The 22,460-nt window shown below is 39.0% G+C and overlaps 1 protein-coding gene across 5 annotated transcripts in view; it reads left to right on the top strand.

Annotated features, from left to right (window-relative positions):
* The first annotated feature begins 7,132 nt into the window (after window positions 1-7,132).
* Window positions 7,133-22,460, top strand: part of LOC140202561 (interleukin-1 receptor-associated kinase 4-like) — a 30,882-nt gene continuing 15,554 nt past the window's right edge. The window contains exons 1-4 of one of the 5 annotated variants that reach the window (XM_072267553.1): window positions 7,133-7,208; window positions 12,397-12,567; window positions 13,731-13,876; window positions 21,843-22,061. In XM_072267553.1, coding sequence (XP_072123654.1) covers window positions 12,407-12,567; window positions 13,731-13,876; window positions 21,843-22,061 — 526 coding nt within the window. In that variant the 5' untranslated portion in view covers window positions 7,133-7,208; window positions 12,397-12,406. The other 4 variants (XM_072267554.1, XM_072267555.1, XM_072267556.1 and 1 more) reach the window with 4 other exon arrangements.

Here is a 22,460-nt window from a genome sequence, read left to right as displayed (position 1 = left end):
TTACTGTCAAGTTGCAACAAAGAGTTTGTCAAGGAATTTTCCAAGCATTACAGTAAAATACCAATTAATCAGGATGCCTACATCATAAAATCACATTTTTATCAATATCTCTGAAATAAACATGGCATTTGTAGTGATGTGATCTTTTGTGGATGTTTCCTACTTTGACAACAGTTAATGGTTCAACTCTTTCAAACATGCAGTTGAGAAGCATTTTCTGAAACATTTATCCCTAATAATTATCAACATTGGTAACATATCCAGGAGAGAAATATTCAAGTTCAAAATGTTACTTCTACATGTTCTAAGTCTTAGTAAAGTTGTTTATCCATTAATATTGATTTTCAATATATTCCTTAACACAATAATTGAGTAAATTTTCAACTTTATAATACATGCCTGAAGTCTCAGTATTGCATTTCATAATTTAGAATATCTGCCGTGCTTCGACCCCTGCTCTACTCACTTCATACTGTGAGGCTAAGCACAGTTCCAACACCATATTTACGTTTGCTGAGGACACCACTGTTGTTGGCCAAATCAAAAGTGGTGACAAATCAGTATACAGGAGGGAGTTTGAAAATATGGCTGAGTGTCACAGCTACAACGTCTCACTCAATGTCAGCAAGAAAAAGGAGCTGATTATTGGCTTCAAGAAAGGAAACCGAAGGTCCATGAGTCAGTCCACATCGGGTAAGTGTCATTACAAAGAAAGCACAGCAACACCTCTACTTTCTTAGAAGTTAAGATTCAGCATGAAATCTAAAATTTTGTGAAACTTCTATAGATGTGTGATGGAGAGTATATTGAGTAGCCTCGTATGGAAATACCAATGCCCCTGAATGGGAAATCCTACAAAATGTAGTGGATACAGCAGAGTCTATCACAGGTAAAGCCCTCCCCACCATTGAGCACATTTACACAGAATGCTGTCATTGGGAAGCAGCATCCATCATCAAGGATCCCCACCACCCACGCCATGCTCTCTTCTCACTGCTGCCATCAGGAAAAAGATGCAGGAGCCTCAGGACCCACACCACCAGGTTCAGGAACAGTTATTAACCCTCAACCATCAGGCTGTTGAACCAGTGAGGATAACTTCAGTCGTTCCACCACAAAACTCTTCATCTTCTGTTCTCAATATGTATTGCTTATTTATTTTTTCTTCTTTCTTTCGTATTTGCATAGTTTTTCATCTTTTGCACATTGGTTGTTTGTTCATCCTGTTGAGTGTGCTCTTTCATTGATTCTATTATATTTCTTGTATTTACTCAGTATGCCCACAAGAAAATGAATTTCTGGGTTGTATATGATAACATATATGTACTTTAATAAATTTACTTTGAACTTTTAACATAATATTTTGGCAACAACTAGATGGAGCAAAGGACCTGTTTCGGAACTGTAATGTTTTATGACTCTAAGAAAGTGAGGTGATGAAAAGTTGTTCTAATATGGAAGAGTTCAGCCATTGAATGTGTTAGTGGAGGGTAACATCTCCCATATAACTGAGCAGTTATCATGGGTGGTAGGGTCATAGAGAGATACAATGATATATCTGATAGCTAACGGTCGTCCTCTCAGTATGTCAGACCACAACAGCGCCACCTTTGTCAGCAGGTTCAACGACAATATCAAGATTGATTCTTAATGAGTGGAGTGTAGCATATTCTGAAGTTCCTTCTGCAGATGCTGCCTGACCTGTTGAGTGTTTCCAGCATGTTTTATTTCTATTTCAAATTGCCAGCCTTTGCAATTATTCTAATTTTCATTTACAGATGTGTTGCATGGTTTTATTCTCAATTCATGTAAATAGGACTTCCCTATGATTAAATGAAATATGTTGCTCCAATGTGAAACAAACTCTGAAAAAGAGGCTTCTGCTAGAGAAATTCAATTTATAAGCCACAGGAGTGCAATAAAGTTAACAGATCTACTTTAGAATAGTTCATATTCCTTCTCCTTAATACTTTCCTAATTCGATGTGTTAAATGGTAGCGTAAGCAGTTAGAGCAACACTATTCCATCTTGGGGCATTGGAGTTCAGAGTTCAATTCCACCACTGTAAGGGGTCTGTAAATTGTCCCTGTGATTGAATGAGCTTCCTCCAGGTACTCCAGCTTCCTCCCACAGTCCAAAGACATAACTGTCATAGGTTAATTGGTCATTGTAAATTGTCCTGTGATTAGTCTGGTGTCAAATAGGTGCGTTGCTAGGCAGAAACAGCCCATTCTGCACTGTAGCTCCAAATAAATAAATAAATAAAACAATTACATTTTAGAGTATGAAACCTTAATTTTGATGTCTATTTGCACTTGGCCTCATCTACCATTAACAAACTGATAGTCTAACCAGGCATATTGAAAGTTTCATCACATACTTTTCCATGCAAGCATCTCAAGAAATCCAGTTCAACTGGAACATGGAATAACAGCGTCTAATAACACAAGAAGTAAAGCACCTTTTATCCAAAATTCCAAAATCCCAAAACCTCTGAAATTTTTTTGAGCGCTGATATAACATCAAAAATGGAAAATTCCAGAAGGTGCTAGTAAGGTTCCCATGTGACATGCAGGTCAATGCACGCCACAGACAGTTCTGAGAAGTGACCTCATATATGTAGTGAGCAGGAGTTAATGAAAAATAGGAGGAAAATAAAAATAAGGGGAAAATGAAGGTCTTGACCGTGTATTGAAAGAGTGGACTCATCAGTGTCAGAGTGAACATATGGCACTTAGCGGTATGCTAATCATGAAGCAAGCAAAGGTCTATCACAACAAACTGAAAATTGCAGGTAATTGTGAATATTTAGCAGGCTGGTTGCAGAAATTTAAGAAAAGGCACGGCACTAAGTTCTTAAAGATTTGTAGTGATAAAGCATCTGCTAATCATGAAGCAGCAGAGAAATTCATTTCAGTTGCTGGTGAACACAGCAGGCCAGGCAGCATCTCTAGGATGTTTCAGGCCCAGACCCTTCCTGTCCTGACGAAAGGTCTCGGCCTGAAACGTCGACTGTACCTCTTCCTAGAGATGCTGCCTGGCCTGCTGCGTTCACCAGCAACTTTGATGTGTGTTGCTTGAATTTCCAGCATCTGCAGAATTCCTGTTGTTAGAGAAATTCATTGATGAGTTTGCCAAGATCATATATGATGAAAATCTAACATGCTATATGACTGCATCAGTACATATATGTGATGAACAAGTGCGAGCCAAAGACTGCCTACTGGTAGCACATAAATTCAGAGTCAGGAATGATGGTGATACCAGACAGTCACTGACTGTCCACCAGCGCAACCGAGGTAGTAATAGCTTACCTTTCTGATGCTTCAATGCACACATTATTGTTTCATACACAAAATTATTAAATATATAAAACTACCTTCATTGAATGTATAAGCTGTCGATAGAATGTAAATGGATTCCGTATTTAGACTTGGGTCCCATCCCCAAGGTATCTCATTATATAGAATCAAATATTCCAAAGCTCAAAAAAAAAATCCAAAATCTGAAACACTTCCGGCCCAAAGCATTTCAGAGAAGGGGTGCTCAACCTGCATTATCTAACTACAGTTGACTTTCAATTTGCTTTGGACTCAGTGCAGAGAAGAATCACAAAGTTGATTCCTGATATAGGGAGGTTAACAAGACTGGGTATATACTCATAGGTGATCTAATTGAAACATACAAGATCCTGACGGGTATTATTGGGATCATTCCTCCATCATGGTTATCCAGGATAAGGAGTTATCCATTTAAGATAAAAATGAGGAATAAGGCTGTGGGGTCAGAGCCAAGTAATACATTCAGGTTGAGACTTCTTGGGTTTGAACTACAAACCCCATTTCCAGAAAAGCTGGGATATTTTCCAAAATGCAATAAAAACAAACATCTGTACCCCGTAACTGGGTTGCCAAACCAGCAGAAATGGAACACTCGTTGGAGTCTGGATTACTAGGAACTAATAAAGTTTTATTAAAGAACTAAGTGATACAGTACTCTAATCGTAAGGATATAAATGTGACAGGTTAGCAATGATAATACACACATATACACAGAACTAGGGTAATAGGAATCAACCAAGCTCTATCGCAGTCTAGGGGTAAAATGATCAGTCTTAAGTGACGCAGAGTTCAGTTCAGTTTAGTGCAGTTCGCAGTAATCGCTGTTGTGGTACCATTGGAGGGGGGGAGAGAGAGAGAGAGAGAGAGAGAGAGAGAGAGAGAGAGAGAGATAGAGAGAGAGAGAGAGAGAGAGAGAGAGATAGATAGATAGATAGATAGATAGATAGATAGATAGATAGATAGATGGATGGATGGATGCAATTTGGACCAGGCAGACCTTTGATGTCTTCGCAGTTGTTTTCCTGCCGACCCTTGTATGTCCTCTATCCTGCTGTGGTCACTGAATGTGACCCCTCCGTTCTGGATATGATCGTTCTTCCGCGGTGAACCCGGCACCCAGGCAAGGGAGGACACACACCCCAGGTTCCCACCAATCGTTCCTTTATACCCTGTGAGCCTCTGGTCGGTTCCTGCGAACTGGACCTCCAAACCCCCACCACTTGTGGGGGCACACCGGTCTTTCCAGGGTTTCATTGTCTCGTGGTGTCGTGGTGTGTCCCGTGCTTTAGCGAACCTGCTCTTTTTATCCCTCTGCTGGGGTATCACCTGTCCATCAAAATTCAAACAGTTCAGGTTCAAAGTAACCAGTCTGTCAATATTCTGAATTGTGTTTCTTTTCTGTCAATCCCTCTCTTCTCTCTTATTAGCATTTTGAATGTTTCTCCATTGTGTCTCTTATCTCTCTCATTAGCATCAATCGTCCGATACCTTGGTTTGGCGTCACAATGTTAATTCACATGAACCTTTATTTAACTGACAAAAGTACAAAGAAAAGATTTTCAATAGTTTCACTGACCAACATAATTGTATTTTGTAAACATACACATATTTAGAATTTGATGGCTGCAACGCACTCAAAAAAAGTTGGGACAGAGTTAAAATAAGATTGAAAAGTGCACAGAATATTCAAGTAACACCAGTTTGGAAGACTCCACATTAAGCAGGCTAATTGGTAGCAGGTGAGGTATCATGACTGGGTATAAAAGTAGCATCCATCAAAGGCTCAGTCTTTGCAAGCAAGGATGGGTCGTGGCTCACCCCTTTGTGCCAAAATTCATGAGAGAATTGTTAGGAGTCAGTTCAAAAGGAACATTTCTCAACGCAAGATTGCAGAGAATTTAGGTCTTTCAACATCTACAGTACATAATATTGTGAAAAGATTCAGAGAATTCAGAGACATCTTAGTGTGTTAAGGGCAAAGTCGGAAACCACTGTTGAATGCGCGTGATCTTTGAGCCCTCAGGCAGCACTGCCTAAGAAACCGTCATGCTACTGTGACAATTATAGCCACCTGGGCTCGGGAGTACTTCAGAAAACCATTGTCACTCAACACAGTCTGTCGCTGCATCCAGAAATGCAACTTGAAACTGTATTACGCAAGGAGGAAGCCATACATCAACACTATGCAGAAACGCCGGCGAGTTCTCTGGGCCTGAGATCTCAGATGGACCGAAAGACTGTGGAACCGTGTGCTGTGGTCAGATAAGTCCACATTTTAGCTAGTTTTCGGAAAAAATGGGCGTCGAGTTCTCCGTGCCAAAGATGAAAGCGACCATCCAGGTTGTTATCAGCAAAAGGTGCAAAAGCCAGCATCTGTGATGGTATGGGGGTGCATCAGTGCCCACGGCATGGGTGAGTTGCATGTATGTGAAGGTACCATTGACTCTGAGGCGTATATTAGAATTTTAGAGAGACATATGTTGCCATCAAGGTGACGTCTCTTCCCGGGACGTCCATGCTTATTTCAGCAGGACAATGCCAGACCACATTCTGCACGGGCTACAACAGCGTGGCTTTGTAGAAATAGAGTGCGTGTGCTTGACTGGCCTGCTGCCAGTCCAGATCTATCTCCTATTGAAAATGTATGGTGCATCATGAAGAGGAGAATCAGACAACGGAGACCACGAACTGTTGAGCAGCTGAAGTCTTATATCAAGCAAGAATGGACAAAATTTCCAATTGCATATCTACTACAATTAGTATCCTCAGTTCCAAAACGATTAAAAAGTGTTATTAAAAGGAAAGGTGATGTAACACGATGGTAAACATGCCTCTGTCCCAACTTTTGTTGAGTGTGTTGCTGCCATCAAATTCTAAATTTGTGTATGTTTACAAAATACAATTAAGTTAGTCAGTAAATCTATTGAAATTCTTTTCTTTGTACTTTTGTCAGTTAAATAAAGGTTCACGTGAATTAACATATCACAGATTTTTGTTTTTATTGCATTTTGGAAAATATCCCAACTTTTCTGGAAATGGGGTTTGTACAAAGAAGCAAAGGGGGTACAGGACAGGTTTGTGTGTTGAAGTCAAGACTGGGTTAGCCATAAATAGAACAGGACAGAGGGCCGATTATGCTTTCCTATTTTCTATATTTTTATGCTTAACAAATAATTCAAAAATTCCAATTCACGGGACATTCAGTTAACTAACTAGTTCTGATGAAAGGTCGTTGCTTTGTTAAATTACCTCAAAATTTCTCTCTCCACAAATATTGCCTGACCAACAGGGCATTTCCAGTGTTTAAAGTTTTCATCGGCTGCATTGTTCTGTATTTCATAAAAAGTGACAGGCTGTCACTTTTATCCAAGTACTGTATTAAAACTTTCTCTAAACAAATCACATCTCAAAGTTGCTGGTGAAATCAGTTGTCTTTAAGAAGCCATTACTGTACTTTCTCGACCAAAGTTTCTCTTAGTCTTTGCATTATCACTGCTATTCCCTAGGTTTACACTATCCTCCCCTCTTTGCAATTTTAAACATCTCTAACTTCTCGTCATCAATTTCCAACGTCAATTCTGTTTCTCCTTCCACACTTGCGATCTACCATATACCTTCAACGCGTTTTTTTTTTTGTTAATTTCCTGTTTCTGGCATCTGCCGTGTTTTGCTTTTGACAGAGAGCAGTTCTGTTGTCTGAAACGTGAAAGCAATGCAGCCAGCGGTCTGAGAAAGTGAAGCAACAATGTGAAGAGGAACCTGCGTTTGACGAGGCGGACGACAGTACTCGAACGGAAGTGAACGCCAGCCGGTGGGTGGAAGTGACGCGATTGCGGCCGTGGTGTCCGGTGGAGTCGGTGAGAGCCGGTGAGTGACGGGCCCAGGGTTACCACGGTAACCGCGGGATGGGGAGATCGGGACTGGACCTGTGCTGCTGGCAACTGGGTCTCTGTGATCACAGTAATGGGCACTCGCTTTCTCAGCTTTGGATGTAATGTCACCCGCCGCTGCTCCCTCTCCTACCCCAAAAGAGGAAGTAACCTCTCTCGGGAAGTCGACTCCTATAATCAGAAAACAAAGTAATGCGGAGCGGACTCAGTTAAACTGTTGTTTGATCTTCGGAGATGATGTTACGTAAGAGCAATTTCGTACATCTTGTACTGTGTTTTCTTTTAAGTACGGCACAGGCTCGCATTTTATAGTTACAAGTGAACCTAGTTGGACGCTAAAAGCAAGAGAGAGAGAAGAAAATGTGCGCGAAATCTGGAGCAAAACTTGAAAAGGCTGGACGCAATCGTTGGGTCAGTTTTGATCCTTATTCCAAAACTATGACTTATAAAAAGTCAAACTACTGATAAATTATGAGTGAAAACTGATAAATAACCGCAGTCAGATTGTTGAAAGAATTATTGAGGCACTGCTGCGATTGGAGTTAAAGGTTATTCATCCCAGACCGAGGGCATAGACCCGGACAGATACAATATACGGTGCCCATTAGGTTTGTTCCAACCATCAACCACTCGTTCATATTAACTGTACATAAATCATGTTTTTATTCTCCCCAAATTCTCGTCGTCCCTCCAGATTCTGCCACTCACCTATATATTTGGGGCAATTTACAGTGGCCAATTAATCTAGAAACCTGCACGTCCTTTGGGTGGGAGGGTGCTGGAGCACCCAAAGGAAAACACTGCAGTCACAGGGAGAGCTTACAACCTCCAAACAGGAGCAAAGGTCAGGAGACTGAACCTAGGTCTCTGGCACTTTGAGGTCACAGCTCCATGAGCTGCACCTCTGTGCTACCCGCCCATCAATGTAGGCCTCAGGGCGGTATGCTAGGCCCAATCTTCATCAACCGGCTCATTAGTGACATACCTTCCATCATAAAGTCAAAATGAGGGAGGTTGCTGATGCACTGTGCTTCATTCCCTTCGCAGCTTCTCAGCTAATGATGCCAGTATCCCATTACCAGCAACTCGGCACTGGCCAGGACAAGTCAGCACAATGTATACCACCTAGAAAATGGATTGTTGTTACTCACCCCTGGCAGTATCTCCCAAACCCATTTATTCTATCTTCAAAAGGAGGAGGGCAACACAAATGTGGGAATTACCATGATTCCCCACCAAATTACATCACACAGATCCTGGAACTCCCTCCAAAACAGTATTGTGATTATTCAAATAGGTGCCACACCACTCCATTAAACTTCCTCACACTCCCCTCCACCCTTCTTGTGCACTGCTGATGCTGTCTTTCTTTCTGAAGTAAACAGCCAAAAGAGTAGGATTTTTTTAACAGAAAGCCAGTGAGTGAGTGAGATATTGAGTAGTATGATCCTGGGTATTGATGGCCAGGGCTAGAAATTGTGATACCTAATGTTGTAGTTACTGAAACTTCTGCAAAATCACAATTCTGATACTTCCTTACATGTGAGGCAATTCTGGTCACCCACCTACAGGAAATATATTGATAAGATTGAAAGAATACGGAGAAAATTTGCAAGAACGTTGCTGGGACTTGAGGATCCGAGTTATAGGAAAAGGCTGAGTAGGTTAGGATTTTTTCCCCAGGATTGCATGAGAAAGAGGGGAGATTTGACAGAGGTATTCAAAATTATGAGTGGTATAACTAGGGTATATGCAAGTGAGCTTTTTCCTCTGAGGTTGGGTGAGACCAGAACTGGTAGTTGTAGGTTAAGGATGCAAATTGAAATATTTAAGGAGAATCCGAGGAAGGGGAAGTTCTTCACTCAGAGGGTGGTGAGATTATGGACCAAACAGTCAGCAGAAGAGGTGGATGTCAGTTTGATTGCAGTGTTTAAGGGAAGCTTGGATAAGTTCATGGATGGAAGGAGCATGGAGGACAATGGTCCTGATATGAATCAATGGGGTTAGGCAGAATAACCATTCAGTATGGACTCGATGGGCTGAAAGGCCTCTTTCATTGCTGTAATGCTGTAGGAGTCTAAGTAAGAGCAGCAGGAAATTTAGGGTTAGCATCAAATTGAAGCAAGTGTAGGCATAAGGATATGATCTCAAGTCTCCTGCTATTGTGCCACTGGAAGTAGAGAAATACTGCCAAAATTGAAAAAGAAGTTAAGTATTGGACTAGAGTTAATAATGGAGAATCAGCAGTTGTAATTCTTATTCCACTGCAGTGCTGGATGGAGAATGGGAACTTGTCATATTTGTGACCATGGTGTTTTGCAAAATTATTACAGTAGAAGAGACCATAAGACCATAAGATTTAGGAGCAGAAGTAGGCCATTCAGCATGGTCTGATCCACTTCATCCAGTCATCTCTACTCCCCTGCTTTCATCCCATATCCTTTGATGCCCTGGCTGATCAAGAACCTATCTACCTCTGCCTTAAATACACCCAATGACTTGGCCTCCACAGCTGCTTGTGGCACCAAATTCCACAGATTTACCACCCTCTGACTAAAGTAATTTCTTTGCATCTCAGTTCTAAAAGGACGTCCTTCAATCCTGAAGTTATGCTCTCTTGTCCTAGAATCCCCTACCATGGGAAATAACTTTGCCATATCTAATCTGTTCAGGCCTTTTAACATTTGGAATGTTTCTATGAGATCCCCCCTCATTCTCCTGAACTCCAGGGAATACTGCCTAAGAGCTGCCAGACGTTCCTCATACGGTAACCCTCTCATTCCTGGAATCATTCTCGTGAATCTTCTCTGAACCCTCTCTAATGTCAGTATATCCTTTCTAAAATAAGGACCCCAAAACTCCACACAATACTCCAGGTGTGGTCTCACAAGTGCCTTATGGAGCCTCAACATCATATCCCTGCTCTTATATTCTATACCTCTAGAAATGAATGCCAACATTGCATTCACCTTCTTCATGACAGACTCAACCTGGAGGTTAACCTTTAGGAAGTCTTGCGCAAGGACTCTTTGCATCTCTGCATTTTGAATTCTCTGGAGAGAGTTCTAGAGCAAGCAATTGACACACAAATGAAGCAACATTAATTATAATTGTAATGTCACAAACATTTTAGCTGAGGTTATAAGCATGGCAGTGGTTTCAATTATTATGACAAAGAAAAAAGTTCTATCTAAGGAAAACTGGAAATATGTAGTGTACATTTGAATCAGAAAAGGGCCATGGTGAGAGTAAGGTATATGATGTTTCTTCTTGTTTAATTCTTCAAGCAGTAGATTAAAGATATTTGAGAGGATTATGGATCTTTTCAATACCTGTAGTCACATTGATGTAGTTGCATTATGGCTATGTCCTTTCCTAATTTTTCAACTTGGCAGTAACTTCCCAAGCCCATTCTCAAATGTCTATTGACAGAATTTAAAACCTGGAATTGCCAGGCAAGGATCCTGTACTATAACACAGTTAATTAAAAATTGTGCCACCGAGTAAAAAGCTTGTCTTATGACTTAAAAGTGTTGTTCCATTGTGTTCCAATATATTCTATAGGATAAGTGAGGCCTCCATTTGGTCAGGGTCAACTATGGATGGTGTGTCCTAGCTGTCTTGATATGCAAGCCAGGGCATTGCAATATGGAGAGTAAGTTGTTGACCATGTAGCAAGCTCCCCCTCTCTATGCATCTGTTGGACCCAAAGGAGTGGTAGAGACCGATACAGCTTGGTACTAGCAGCATTGCAGGAGTTGCTAGTCAGCATTGAACTCAACATAGGACTGCCTTAAGGACTCTAGCTCAAGACTTTTCCCCTCAGGGTTTAGTCCCAAAGCCTTCCCCATGAATGGGTATAGTCACAAGACAGAGGTGGTTTGAAGTCAGAGTTTACCTTCTCCTAGATGTGCTGCTAGCCACAACGGACAAGGTCCCTCTACCTGAAGCAACTGGTTTTAAGGTGCCAGTAACCCACCTTTGTCCTTTCTCCTGTCAGTAGAAACAATTCTGTTGGGCTTAGTAGCTAAGCCACATGTGAAGGCCAGGAGCTAAACTTAGTTGTCAGAGGCTCCGTGAGGCGGACGCCATTGGGAGCATTTAATAGGTAGTGGGAGCTTATCCCCATACCACCCCCTTCTATAACAACCTTAAGGAAGCTGTAAGGTATGAATTGCCTGTACGGGAGATGTCCAATGTCCTCCAGTCACCAAGAGCTTCTTATTTACTGCCATTGAAGTAATACTCTCAGTAAGATTTGTTATTGCTGTATATCATGGGGAAATTATGATGGCTTGATTTTTCTCAGCAATCTTGAACTCCCTCCCAAAACCTGACACTTCCACTTCCCTTCATCACAAAAAGGAATGGGGGTTGATGAGAGGTAATATAGCATACTGGAATCAATTTTTGGTTCACTCTGCCTGGCCGAAACCGAGTTAGAGTTGAGGAGTATTTGAAATAGACATTTTTTTCTTTCCTGATCTATTTGAATACAGATCAATATTAAATTCTAAACAGCAAATTCCCAGACTACAATATTAAATTACATACAACAAAGACACTTGACAAAGCCAATGGAATGCTTTTTAAATGAACAGACCATGCTTTGATCATGCTGTATGGGCCTTTAATGTAATTTTATTGAGAAGTTTGAACAGGGAACAGCAATACCTGCCAAGTCAAACTTATCAGAAAAAGGGACTAAGGCTCGTAAAAAAGTTTTATCTAGGCCTGAAACAACAGTGCTTTTTCAAAGCCGAGAAAGAAAATTAGAATCTCATTGGATTCTCAAACTTTCACCCCACACTTTTTCTGAGGCTGACAACTCTCCTAGGACCCCTGTATAAGGCAGTCTCCATAGCACCCTGATAATAGCTTCTAATTATCTGAGTTGAGCCTTTGAGAAACCACTTACCAGCAACCCCCTGGCAGCGGTGTTAATGAGGTCCCAGTACAGTACTGGTATGGTCTCAGCGGGTATGCAGCAAGCTTTGCCTTCTTCCTACCTTGGGATTAAGATGGTTTTCTTTGTGGATTTACCTTTCAAAATTAATCCTGTTAACTGCATCCTCTTTATTTTCCCCCTTCATCGTGGTATTATTTGTATGTATCTGTTTTTTTCCCCAAAGAAATTAAATTATACAGTATTTATTTCCCAACAGATGAAAAAAGATGAACAATTCATTGAACCCAAAGTCCTACATTCGCTCCTTGAACCATAGGCTCATCAGAGAACTATCAGACTTATTGGATCCACAAGATGGGTGGAAGAAATTGGCAGTGAACATCAGAAAACCTAGTGGAGAGCCAAGATACAGCCAGTTACATATAAGGTAGGCAAAATTACTTGAAACATTTAGTTATTTAATTGCTTAATAATTTTCATCAAAGTAAGAATCCAGCCAGGGAATTAGCACTGGTAACAAAGAAGGAAGCCCTTCAGACAGTTTTCTTCATGCATGCTCTTAAAAGAGATCTACAGTCTAATTTCACGGTTCGGCTTTTGTAGATATTAGACATTAACTTATCATGTACTTCCAAGTAAACATTTCTTGTAAGTTCCAAACTCTTACCACCTTATGGATGAACCATTTTTTAAACCCCTCTAATCCATCTACTATCTATTTTGAAGCTAATTTTCCCAAATCTTGACCATTTCACCAAAGCAAACCCTTCATATTTACTCTATCTTGCAGTGTTACACCTCAATTAAATCCTTTCCAAAGAACTCAACTATAACTTATTTAATTTTTCCACATATCTGAAATTCAACAATCCCTCATATCTGCTGGAGATCAATTACATCTTTGTTGTAATGTGGTGACTGGAACTGTATACAGTTCTGTAGCTTTGGCTTAATTAGTATTTTATTCTATTCTATGCGTTACCCAATAAAAAAAGACATTCCAGTGACATTTCCAGTGGCATATTCATTCCAAGCCCCACTTTTATCTGTTTCTTTCAATATCCCACTATTTACGATTTACACCCTGACCCTTCTTTATCTACCATAATGCAAGTTGCTATATTCACAAAGGGGTGATTGATGTATGTTACTGCAACCAAAATGTCATTGGCATCCATTAGAAGTCCATGCCCTAACTTACATGAATTACAAGGACCTGACGTACAATCTGACTGTTTAATGGTGCTTTTCTTAGGGAATATTTTTATTTGTAAATATCTAACAGATCTTGGAACTCAAATCCCACTTTGCTGCATTACTTACGTAACAAATCAAATGTCTTAATTTTTAGCATCCAAAATTTCTGAATTATAGTTAATATATTTGTCATGTACATTGCTAACTAAATATTACCAGAGGATTTTTATTTAACACGTAAGATACTGTAAATTGTTTAGAAGTACACTATCAGATTCTCAGTATTCAGTTAGACTTCAATTGCCATGAAAAAAATACATCAATTGTTATTTGACAAAGCAGAATGTGTAAATATTATGTTGAACAAATTAATTTCATGTAACTTGTCTTAAGGAGATTGGAAGGAGTGATTAAAATGGGAAAGAGCCCTACCACAGAACTCTTGTTTGACTGGGGAACAACCAACACCACAGTCCTTGAGCTTGTAGAGATACTGGTTCAAAATAATTTCCTTGCTGCTGCTAACTTGTTGCTTCCAGGTAATTTAATCTGTCATTTTGTACAACAGTGTTGTGAGTGGATTTATTGTAAATGCTTTTGTCTGTCATTGCTATGGAACATACCCCAGCACCATTTGCATTCCAGTCTGATTCTTCTTCTGAGATACATTTATCTCAGTATATTTTAATGACTTCTTTAAATATATCAGACCATCAGAAAGAATTATGATCAGCTATTTGCTCATTTTCTTTAAACTGGGAAATCCTGACAGATTATTTATAGAAGGGTAAACAGAACTTATTGCAATGCCCTGTAAGGAGCGAAATATCAGAATTAAATGACTCAATGTAGTAGTTCTTGCTGGAGGACAAAATATTCATGTGCTTAAATTCTATATGTTCATATTAGGATGGAAACTCAACAAAATAGCTTTACTTACTAGTAAAAAGTTGTTTAACCATGCCTTTTTATTGTTTACCTACTTTTAAACTTTACTCTGGGCAGCGTGGTAGTATAGTAATAATGCAATTCCAGCAGCAGTAATGCGGGTTCAATTCCACTGCTGTCTGCAAGAGGTTTGTACATCCTTTGTGACCATGTACAGTGCCTATAAAAAGAATTCACCCTCCCCCCAGAAGTTTTCATGTTTTATTATTTTACAACATTGAATCACAGTGGATTTAATTTGGCTTTTTTAACACTGATCAACTGAAAAAGACATTTTCATGTCAACATGAAAACAGATCTCTACAAAGTGATCTAAATTCATTACAAATATAAAATACAAAATATTGCATAATCATTCATCCTTTTCACATCAGTATTTAGTAGATGCACCTGTGGCAGCAATTACAGCCTTGAGTCTGTGTGGATAGGTCTCGATCAGCTTTGCACTTCTTTGCACATTCAACCAGATTTTCAGTCTCCTTCCTATATGCTGATTCGTCACCACTTTTGATTCAGCCAACAACAGTGGTGTCGTCTGCAGATTTGTATATGGTATTGGAGCTCTACTTAGTCTCACAGTCATAAATATAAAGCAAATAGGGAAGGAGGCTAAGCACATAGGCTTGTGATGCACCTGTGCTGATGGTGATTGTGAAGGAGATGTTGCTACTATCTGAAGTGAGGAAATCAAGGATCCAGTTGCACAAGGAGGTATTGAGGCCTAACATATTTTGATAAGGGTGAAAGGCAAAGATGGCAAGATTTTGGAACTTTAGATAACAAAGGTTCTAAATGAATACATCTCATCTGTATTCACCACAGAGAATGATGTGGAAGATACCAATCTCCTGGAAGTATACAGTACATTGATAGGCTGAAGTATGCCAGTATTAATTAGATGTCTAGGAACACCTAAGGATCCCTTGTACCTTAACTTTCGGATCAGCCTTCTATGTGGGACCTTGTCAAAAGCCTTATAAAAGTCATTTATAAGTCATTTAGAGAGAACATAGGATACAGTCCTACTGCGGGCAAATGGTCGGTATGTACATGCTGAGCCAAGTGGCTTGCCTCTGTGCTGTAGAGCTCAGACTTACTGACTTTGCAACGGCTATCATAATATTACAAAATGTAGCAGGGGTGCTTCAGCAATTAAAAGAGTAGTATGGGAGTTAGAAGGGTTTGCTAGGACTTAGGTTGTGACGTATCAATATAGTCAGTCATAAGCTGTGAAATATTTTAGTGCTGGTTGTAGAACACTGCAGAATGTGACTATTGAAATTGTTCTGTATTTGGACAGGCTGTGGTTGTACTAACTTACTTGCAAGATGCTTCTGAGTGCTAACACATTCAGAGTATACTGTTAGGAATAAAAGTGTGGGCTGTTGGGATGTTTGCTCAGATATTGTGCTTATTCGCCATGGGGAGAGGTAAATGCATCAGAGAGGTAAGAGAATAGATAGCCAGAAGGGAAAACATTTTTTAAAAGGGTTTAGCTACTTATGACTCAGATAGTAGGCATAATTTAAACTAGATGTTAATCTTTTTTTCAGCATTAGTTTTCTCAGACCATTATCCAAGATCCCTACCATATACTATACCTTGCATGTTGGGAGTTGGCCCTACCTCAAAAATCATTAAACACTTAAAATTTACATAGTGATTTCTAAGCATTTGAAGAGTTTTAGCCAGAGTATCATTTTTATTACTGTAAAGCCACCTGATTTGAAATTGGTTCAGAAAGCTGGAGGTACCATGCCACCAGATAGAATATTTATTTAGAGATACAGCATGGTAACAGGCCCTTCTGGCCCAATGAGCCCCTGACTGCCCAATTGCATGCATGTGACCATTTAACTTACTAACCCCTATGTCTCTGGAACGTGAGAGGAAACCAAAGTACCAGGAGGAGACCCACAAAGTCATGGGAGAATGTATATAGTCCTTACAGACAGTGGCAGGAAATTAACCTGGATTGCTGGCACTATTAATAGCGATATGCTAATCGCTTCACTACCATACTGCCCCAATATTGATTACATCAGCAACAATTGATGGGATATGATAGCAATAGTGAAAAAGAAAAGACAAAATTATACAAACCCATCCTTAATGGCTCTACCACCAGCTTACTCCAGCTGTGAGGAGGTATACAATTGCAATTTGGAAATCAAGCTGAGAGACTCATCCAAAGGTAAGTTTAATTGTTTCAGGAAGACATGAGAGGTAATTAAGACCAATACAGCATGATAGAGGAAATCATTTATTACTTAAAACAAAGTTATACAAGATTGTGAACATATCAGATTTGATGACAAAAATTAATTGGGAAGGAGTTTTGTCAGAATGAATTAAAATTTCTTGTGTAATTTCATTAAAGGTGTATCTTAATTAATTACATTACTTTATTATCTACAGCCCACTGAACTCAGAAATGAGTCCATAGTAAAGTTTCTGAAACTTAAGTTATTTAAGTAACTATTTAAAAAGGGATATATGATAATGGCATTTGAAGTTAATAAATTTAAAATAAAAATAGAAAATAATAGCGTGGTAGGAATAGCATGAATGAAATCTTACCATCTCAAGTTATTTTTCTGTCCTTTAATCTCTTTAGATTCTATTCTTCTTTGCTGTGCTTTCTTAATCTCCCACTATTCCTATTTTTACATCTACACGACATGCATAGTTGGTCAAGTTTTCACCACACTCCTTAGCCGCAACTTCAGTCACAACCTGCCATCTTGTATTACGAAAGCAGATTAATGTCTACCTGTAAGTATTTTTGGAATTATTGTATATTCATAAAAAGTTCTAACACATCACTTTCTGTTAGGAGATGCTGATTAATTTAATGCACACAATACAAGCGAATCTCATGACTATTTATCAGAAAGTGAAGAAGTAATTCAAATTTGATCACTAGAACCAAAAATATAGGCTGACAGGGAACAATGTGTTGGTGCAAGTGATGTTCAAGGATTTGTATGAGGGGACCAAGTGTAATATGTCCAAGCAGATGATGTAAAGCTGGTACTAGAATGGGTTGTGAGAAGAACACTAATAGACTTTTCGGAAATATAGACTGACAAAGTTAATAAACAAATTCATAGCACATGGACGAGTGTGAAGCTACATACTCTGGTAGAAAAATTGAAAAGCAGAGCTCTATCAAAATAATAGAAAGGTTTTGGGGTTCTGAAAGTCCTTGCAAGTTTAATATTGCAGATAAACAATGGCAAACCATGTGTTAACCTTGATTACAAGGATTCGTGCACGAAGTCAGTCTACTATAAATGATGTAGGGCATTGGTGTAATTCAGTTGTTTTATTGTGGATGGATCTAGCCTCCCTATGTGAAACAATTTACTTGCCTTTGAGGAAGTAAAACAAGGAATTTCTACGTTGATAACAAGGATGGTGGAACCAACTTAGGTAGGAAGGTTAGTCTCTCTTTTGAGTTTGGAATAATGAGTGGTGACCCGATTGAAATATATAAAGTTCTCAAGTGACTTGACAGGGTAAATGCAGGTATAATATTTCCATTGGCTAAGATGTCTAGAGCTAAGCTTCAGGTTTTCAAAATAAGCTGGTCATTCAGGACTGAGATAAGATGAAATGTGTTTACCCAGATTAAATATATTCTCTCTGAAAGGACTGTGTATAATTGGGTTCACCTAAGAAAGGATCTTAGTTTAGCATCTTATCGAAGAGATGGCTCCTCTGGTGTTCATCTAACTCTTTGTACTGAAATCTCCAAACTAGGTTGAAGGATATATTGTGCTAATGGGAAAGCAGTGAGAGATCACCTGGCTTCTGCAAGGGCTGATGTTTTTGACAGTACAAGGAGGGATTAAGCAGATTAAGCCCATTCTTATGAGAGTCTAGTGGAATGAAAAATTATCATATTAAAATGTATTAAATTTTCAAAGGCTTGACAGGATAGATGATGCATTGATGTTTTTCTTGGCTATATGTCTAAATCTAGGCATCATTATCTCAAATAAGGAGTTGACCATTTAGGACTGAGGTAAGGAGAAACTTATTCATTTGGCAAATTGTATATCTAAGGGGTCTATGGATATTTATGGAGAAGTATATTTGAGACCAAGGTCAATATATTTTGGAATAGTAAGGGGATCAAGGGACATAAAGTCAATTCAGGTAAATAACACTGAGGTTAAAGATCAGCTATGACAGAGAAATTTATGGGGGGCTGAATGGTCTATTGCTATATCTTTTTCTTATTTTAATGGCCAGAATAGCATGAAGTCATAAATAAGATGATACTGGCTGTGTAATTCTAATTTACTTAGATCTTAATTGTATTCAAGGAGATTTCAAAATAGTTGCATATTGCTGCTAACTAGTACAGGTCCACCCAGCTTATGAGCATGTCTGTACATATGAATAAACATTAGGAAGACTGTTGGGATTGGTTTTCTTGTTCCCGTGGGCTGCTACTGCTGGGAACAGCATTTCTATGTGCCCTCTGCCCAATTTCCCCCCAAGTAACCACAACTGAGCAGAACCTTGTTAAACCTGCAATGAGAATCAGCTCACATGATTCAAAAGAGCAATGGACCAAGGAACTGGAGGAATTCAGTGGGCCTGGCATGGAGGGAAATGTCCAGTCAAAGTTTCAGGTTAACATCCTTCACCAGGGCTAGAAATAAAGAGCCATTTTTGATGTACTCCAACACTCATTCAGTAAACATATGTTAATAGAGAAAGGATTTAGAAAAAACATAGAAAACATAAAAAACCTACAGCACAATACAGGCCCTTCGGCCCACAAAGTTGTGCCGAATGTGTCCCTACCTTAGAAATTACTAGACTTACCCATAGCCCTCTATTTTTCTAAGCCCCATGTACCTATCCAAAAGTCTCTTAAAAGACCCTATCGTATCCGCCTCCCCCACCGTTGCCAGCAGCTCATTCCACGCACTCACCACTCTCTGCATAAGATCTTACCCCTGACATCTCCTCTGTACCTATTCCCCAGCACCTTAAACCTGTGTCCTCTTTTGGCAACCATTTCAGCCCTGGGAAAAAGCCTCTGACTATCCACTCGATCAATGCCTCTCATCATCTTATACACCTCTATCAGGTCACCTCTCATCCTCCGTCGCTCCAAGGAGAAAAGGCCAAGTTCACTCAACCTGTTTTCAAAAGGTATGCTCCCCAATCCAGGCAACATCCTTGTAAACGCAAACACGAGGAAATCTGCAGATGCTGGATGTTCAAGCAACACACATAAAAGTTGCTGGTGAACGCAGCAGGCCAGGCAGCATCTATTGGAAGAGGTACAGTCGATGTTTCAGGCCGAGACCCTTCGTCGGGACTAACTGAAAGAAGAGCTAGTAAAAGCTTGTAAATCTCCTCTGCACCCTTTCTATGGCTTTCACATCCTTCCTGTAGTGAGGCGACCAGAACTGAGCACAGTACTCCCAAGTGGGGTCTGACCAGGGTCCTATATAGCTGCAACATTACCTCTCGGCTCCTAAGTTAAATTCCATGATTAATGAAGGCCAGTACACCATAAGCCTTCTTAACCACAGAGTCAACCTGCGCAGCTGTTTTGAGCATCTTATGGACTCAGACCCCAAGATCCCTCTGATCCTCCACACTGTTAAGAGTCTTACCATTAATACTATATTCTGCCATCATATTTGACCTGCCAGAATGAATCACTTCACACTTATCTGGGTTGAACTCCATCTGCCACTTCTCAGCCCAGTTTTGCATTCTATCAATGTCCGGCTGTAACCTCTGACAGCCCTCCACACTATCCACAACACCTCCAACCTTCGTGTCATCAGCAGACTTACTAACCCATCCCTCCACTTCCTCATCCAGGTCATTTATAAAAATCACAAAGAGTAAAGGTCCCAGAACAGATCCCTGAGGCACACCACTGGTCACCGACCTCCATCTACAACCACTCATATGACACATCTGCAACCACTCTTTGCCTTCTGTGGGCAAGCCAGTTCTGGATCCACAAAGCAATGTAACCCTTGGATCCCATGCCTCCTTACTTTCTTAATAAGCCTTGCATGGGGTACCTTATCAAATGCCTTGCTGAAATCCATATACACTATATCTACGGCTCTAACTTCATCAATGTGTTTAGTCACATCCTCAAAAAATTCAGTCAGGCTCGTAAGGCACGACCTGCCCTTGACAAAGCCATGCTGACTATTCCTAATCATATTATACCTCACCAATGACTTTATTACCATGCCAATGACTTTATTGTTCATTTTCTTCCATTTGCATGACTGCTATGAATAATTTTAAAAGACCTCTTCATAATTTCATTTGCTGAAGTTAAGAGAAATGTTTGTTCTAAGAAGGCATAAAGTCAGTTTATTATACACAAGTATTTGTTTTAGTTACAGGATGGGTAAAATCTGCACTTTTTCATGATTTAAAATGATGTCATTTTGTGAGGCTGTTTAATTCATTAATGTACTTTAAGTACAAATAACATTGACCTATGTAATATGTACTGTAAATGATGCAAACCATATTGTATAATGTAAATTTTTATCAGTTTTTTCCCCTAATTGTGTAGCTTAATGCAGAAGGATTTATTTTTAACAAATTAGCATACAATATTGTAAAGAAACATCAGCACAAGCACAGTTATATTATTGTTAATTTTCTGATTAATGATTGCTAATTAGGATTGGGAAAATAACATGTCCTTTAATGAAATGAAATCAGAGTGTGCTGGAAGTACTCAGTTGTCCAGACAGTTTCTGTGGAGAGAGAACGAGTTTACTTTTTTCAGATAGATTGGAATTGGTAGAAGTTAGAGATAAAACAAGTGTTAAAAGAGGAAGGTAAGGAAGAACACCAGACAATCCTATAAAAGGGTAAAAGAAAGAGGTTAAGTAACAAAAGAGTTTGTGTTTAGTAAAATAATTTGACAATAAGTGGTAAGTAACAAAAGAAGGATCTGAAGGACACAATCACTCACTGTGTATTGCTGCTTTTTTGTTCTTTGTTTATATTTCTAATATCTGCAGCATTTAGTTTCTGTAAATTATTTTATGACAAAGTCATCAAAATGCCTTTAAATAATAATTAAATAATTAAGAATAAAATTAACATTTAATTTTAAAACTAAATTAAAATTAGTTTTCTGCAAACTGTAATGAACAGTATGCTCTTCTGGAAGTTGAAAAGAAAATAGTGTTCCACGATATGCATTATTTAAAGTCCTATTCCAATTAATCAGACATTATCTGTTTGAAGTGTTGTGCAAAGGAAAGAAAAGATTTCCTGTTGATGTCAAACAACATGTGCTTTGTAGTTTTTGTTGTGGAGGTACCAATATCAAATCTAATTACCCAACTGCTCATTATGTAAATTCTGCGTTTATACCACCTGTCACATTTTAATGAAAGAACAAAGTAATTCTTTGCTTTTTATGAACATATGACTACATTCAATATGTTAGTGAATTATATAACAGCAAATAATAACATGCCCCAAATATCATATTCTATGTATTTGTTGATTGTAATCTATGATTTAACTTAACAGAAGAAGTATCTAAGGCAATACCATCTTGTTCACCAACGGAAATAACTGCTACGTCTAACTCTACTGCTACGTCTAACTCTAATGCTACATGTAAATCAATGATACAAGTTTCTCATCCTGAAGCAACTTACCATGATACAAACTGCACCACGCAAGAAACTGCCTTAGAGGCTAACAGTTCAATTCAGCAAAGCCTTGCTTCTGATACTATGGAAACTAGTAAGTAAGATTTTGGAGTTATGTTTGTAAGGATATAATTAAAAATTTACCCAGCAATTACAAGGTCAAAGTTAATAGTCTTGCTAAAGAGCTTTCAAAAATTATATTGTGGTATGCTTCCCACGGTTGTATGTTGATTCATTTGAAGATGAGAGTTGTGTAATAATATTATCTTTAATTTTCATCAAATTTGCCATCTGGTGAAATTTGTGTTCAGTTGACACCCAGTCCAACAACATCCTCATTACATGGCATGATCTGACTTAGTGTATTTGCATTCATCATTATTCTCTAATTAGCTAAAATTCAGATAAAATTAGATCTTTGCCATTAAGATATCCTTCTGTTTTCTCAAGAACAATCAATTTGAAATGTAAGGAGTTTGTATGTTCTCCCTGT

This window comes from Mobula birostris, chromosome 9 (genome assembly GCF_030028105.1).
Source record: "Mobula birostris isolate sMobBir1 chromosome 9, sMobBir1.hap1, whole genome shotgun sequence".
NCBI lineage: Eukaryota > Metazoa > Chordata > Chondrichthyes > Myliobatiformes > Myliobatidae > Mobula > Mobula birostris.
The sequence above is the reverse complement of the archived record's forward strand: the minus strand, read 5'-3'. Positions and strand labels throughout refer to the sequence as shown.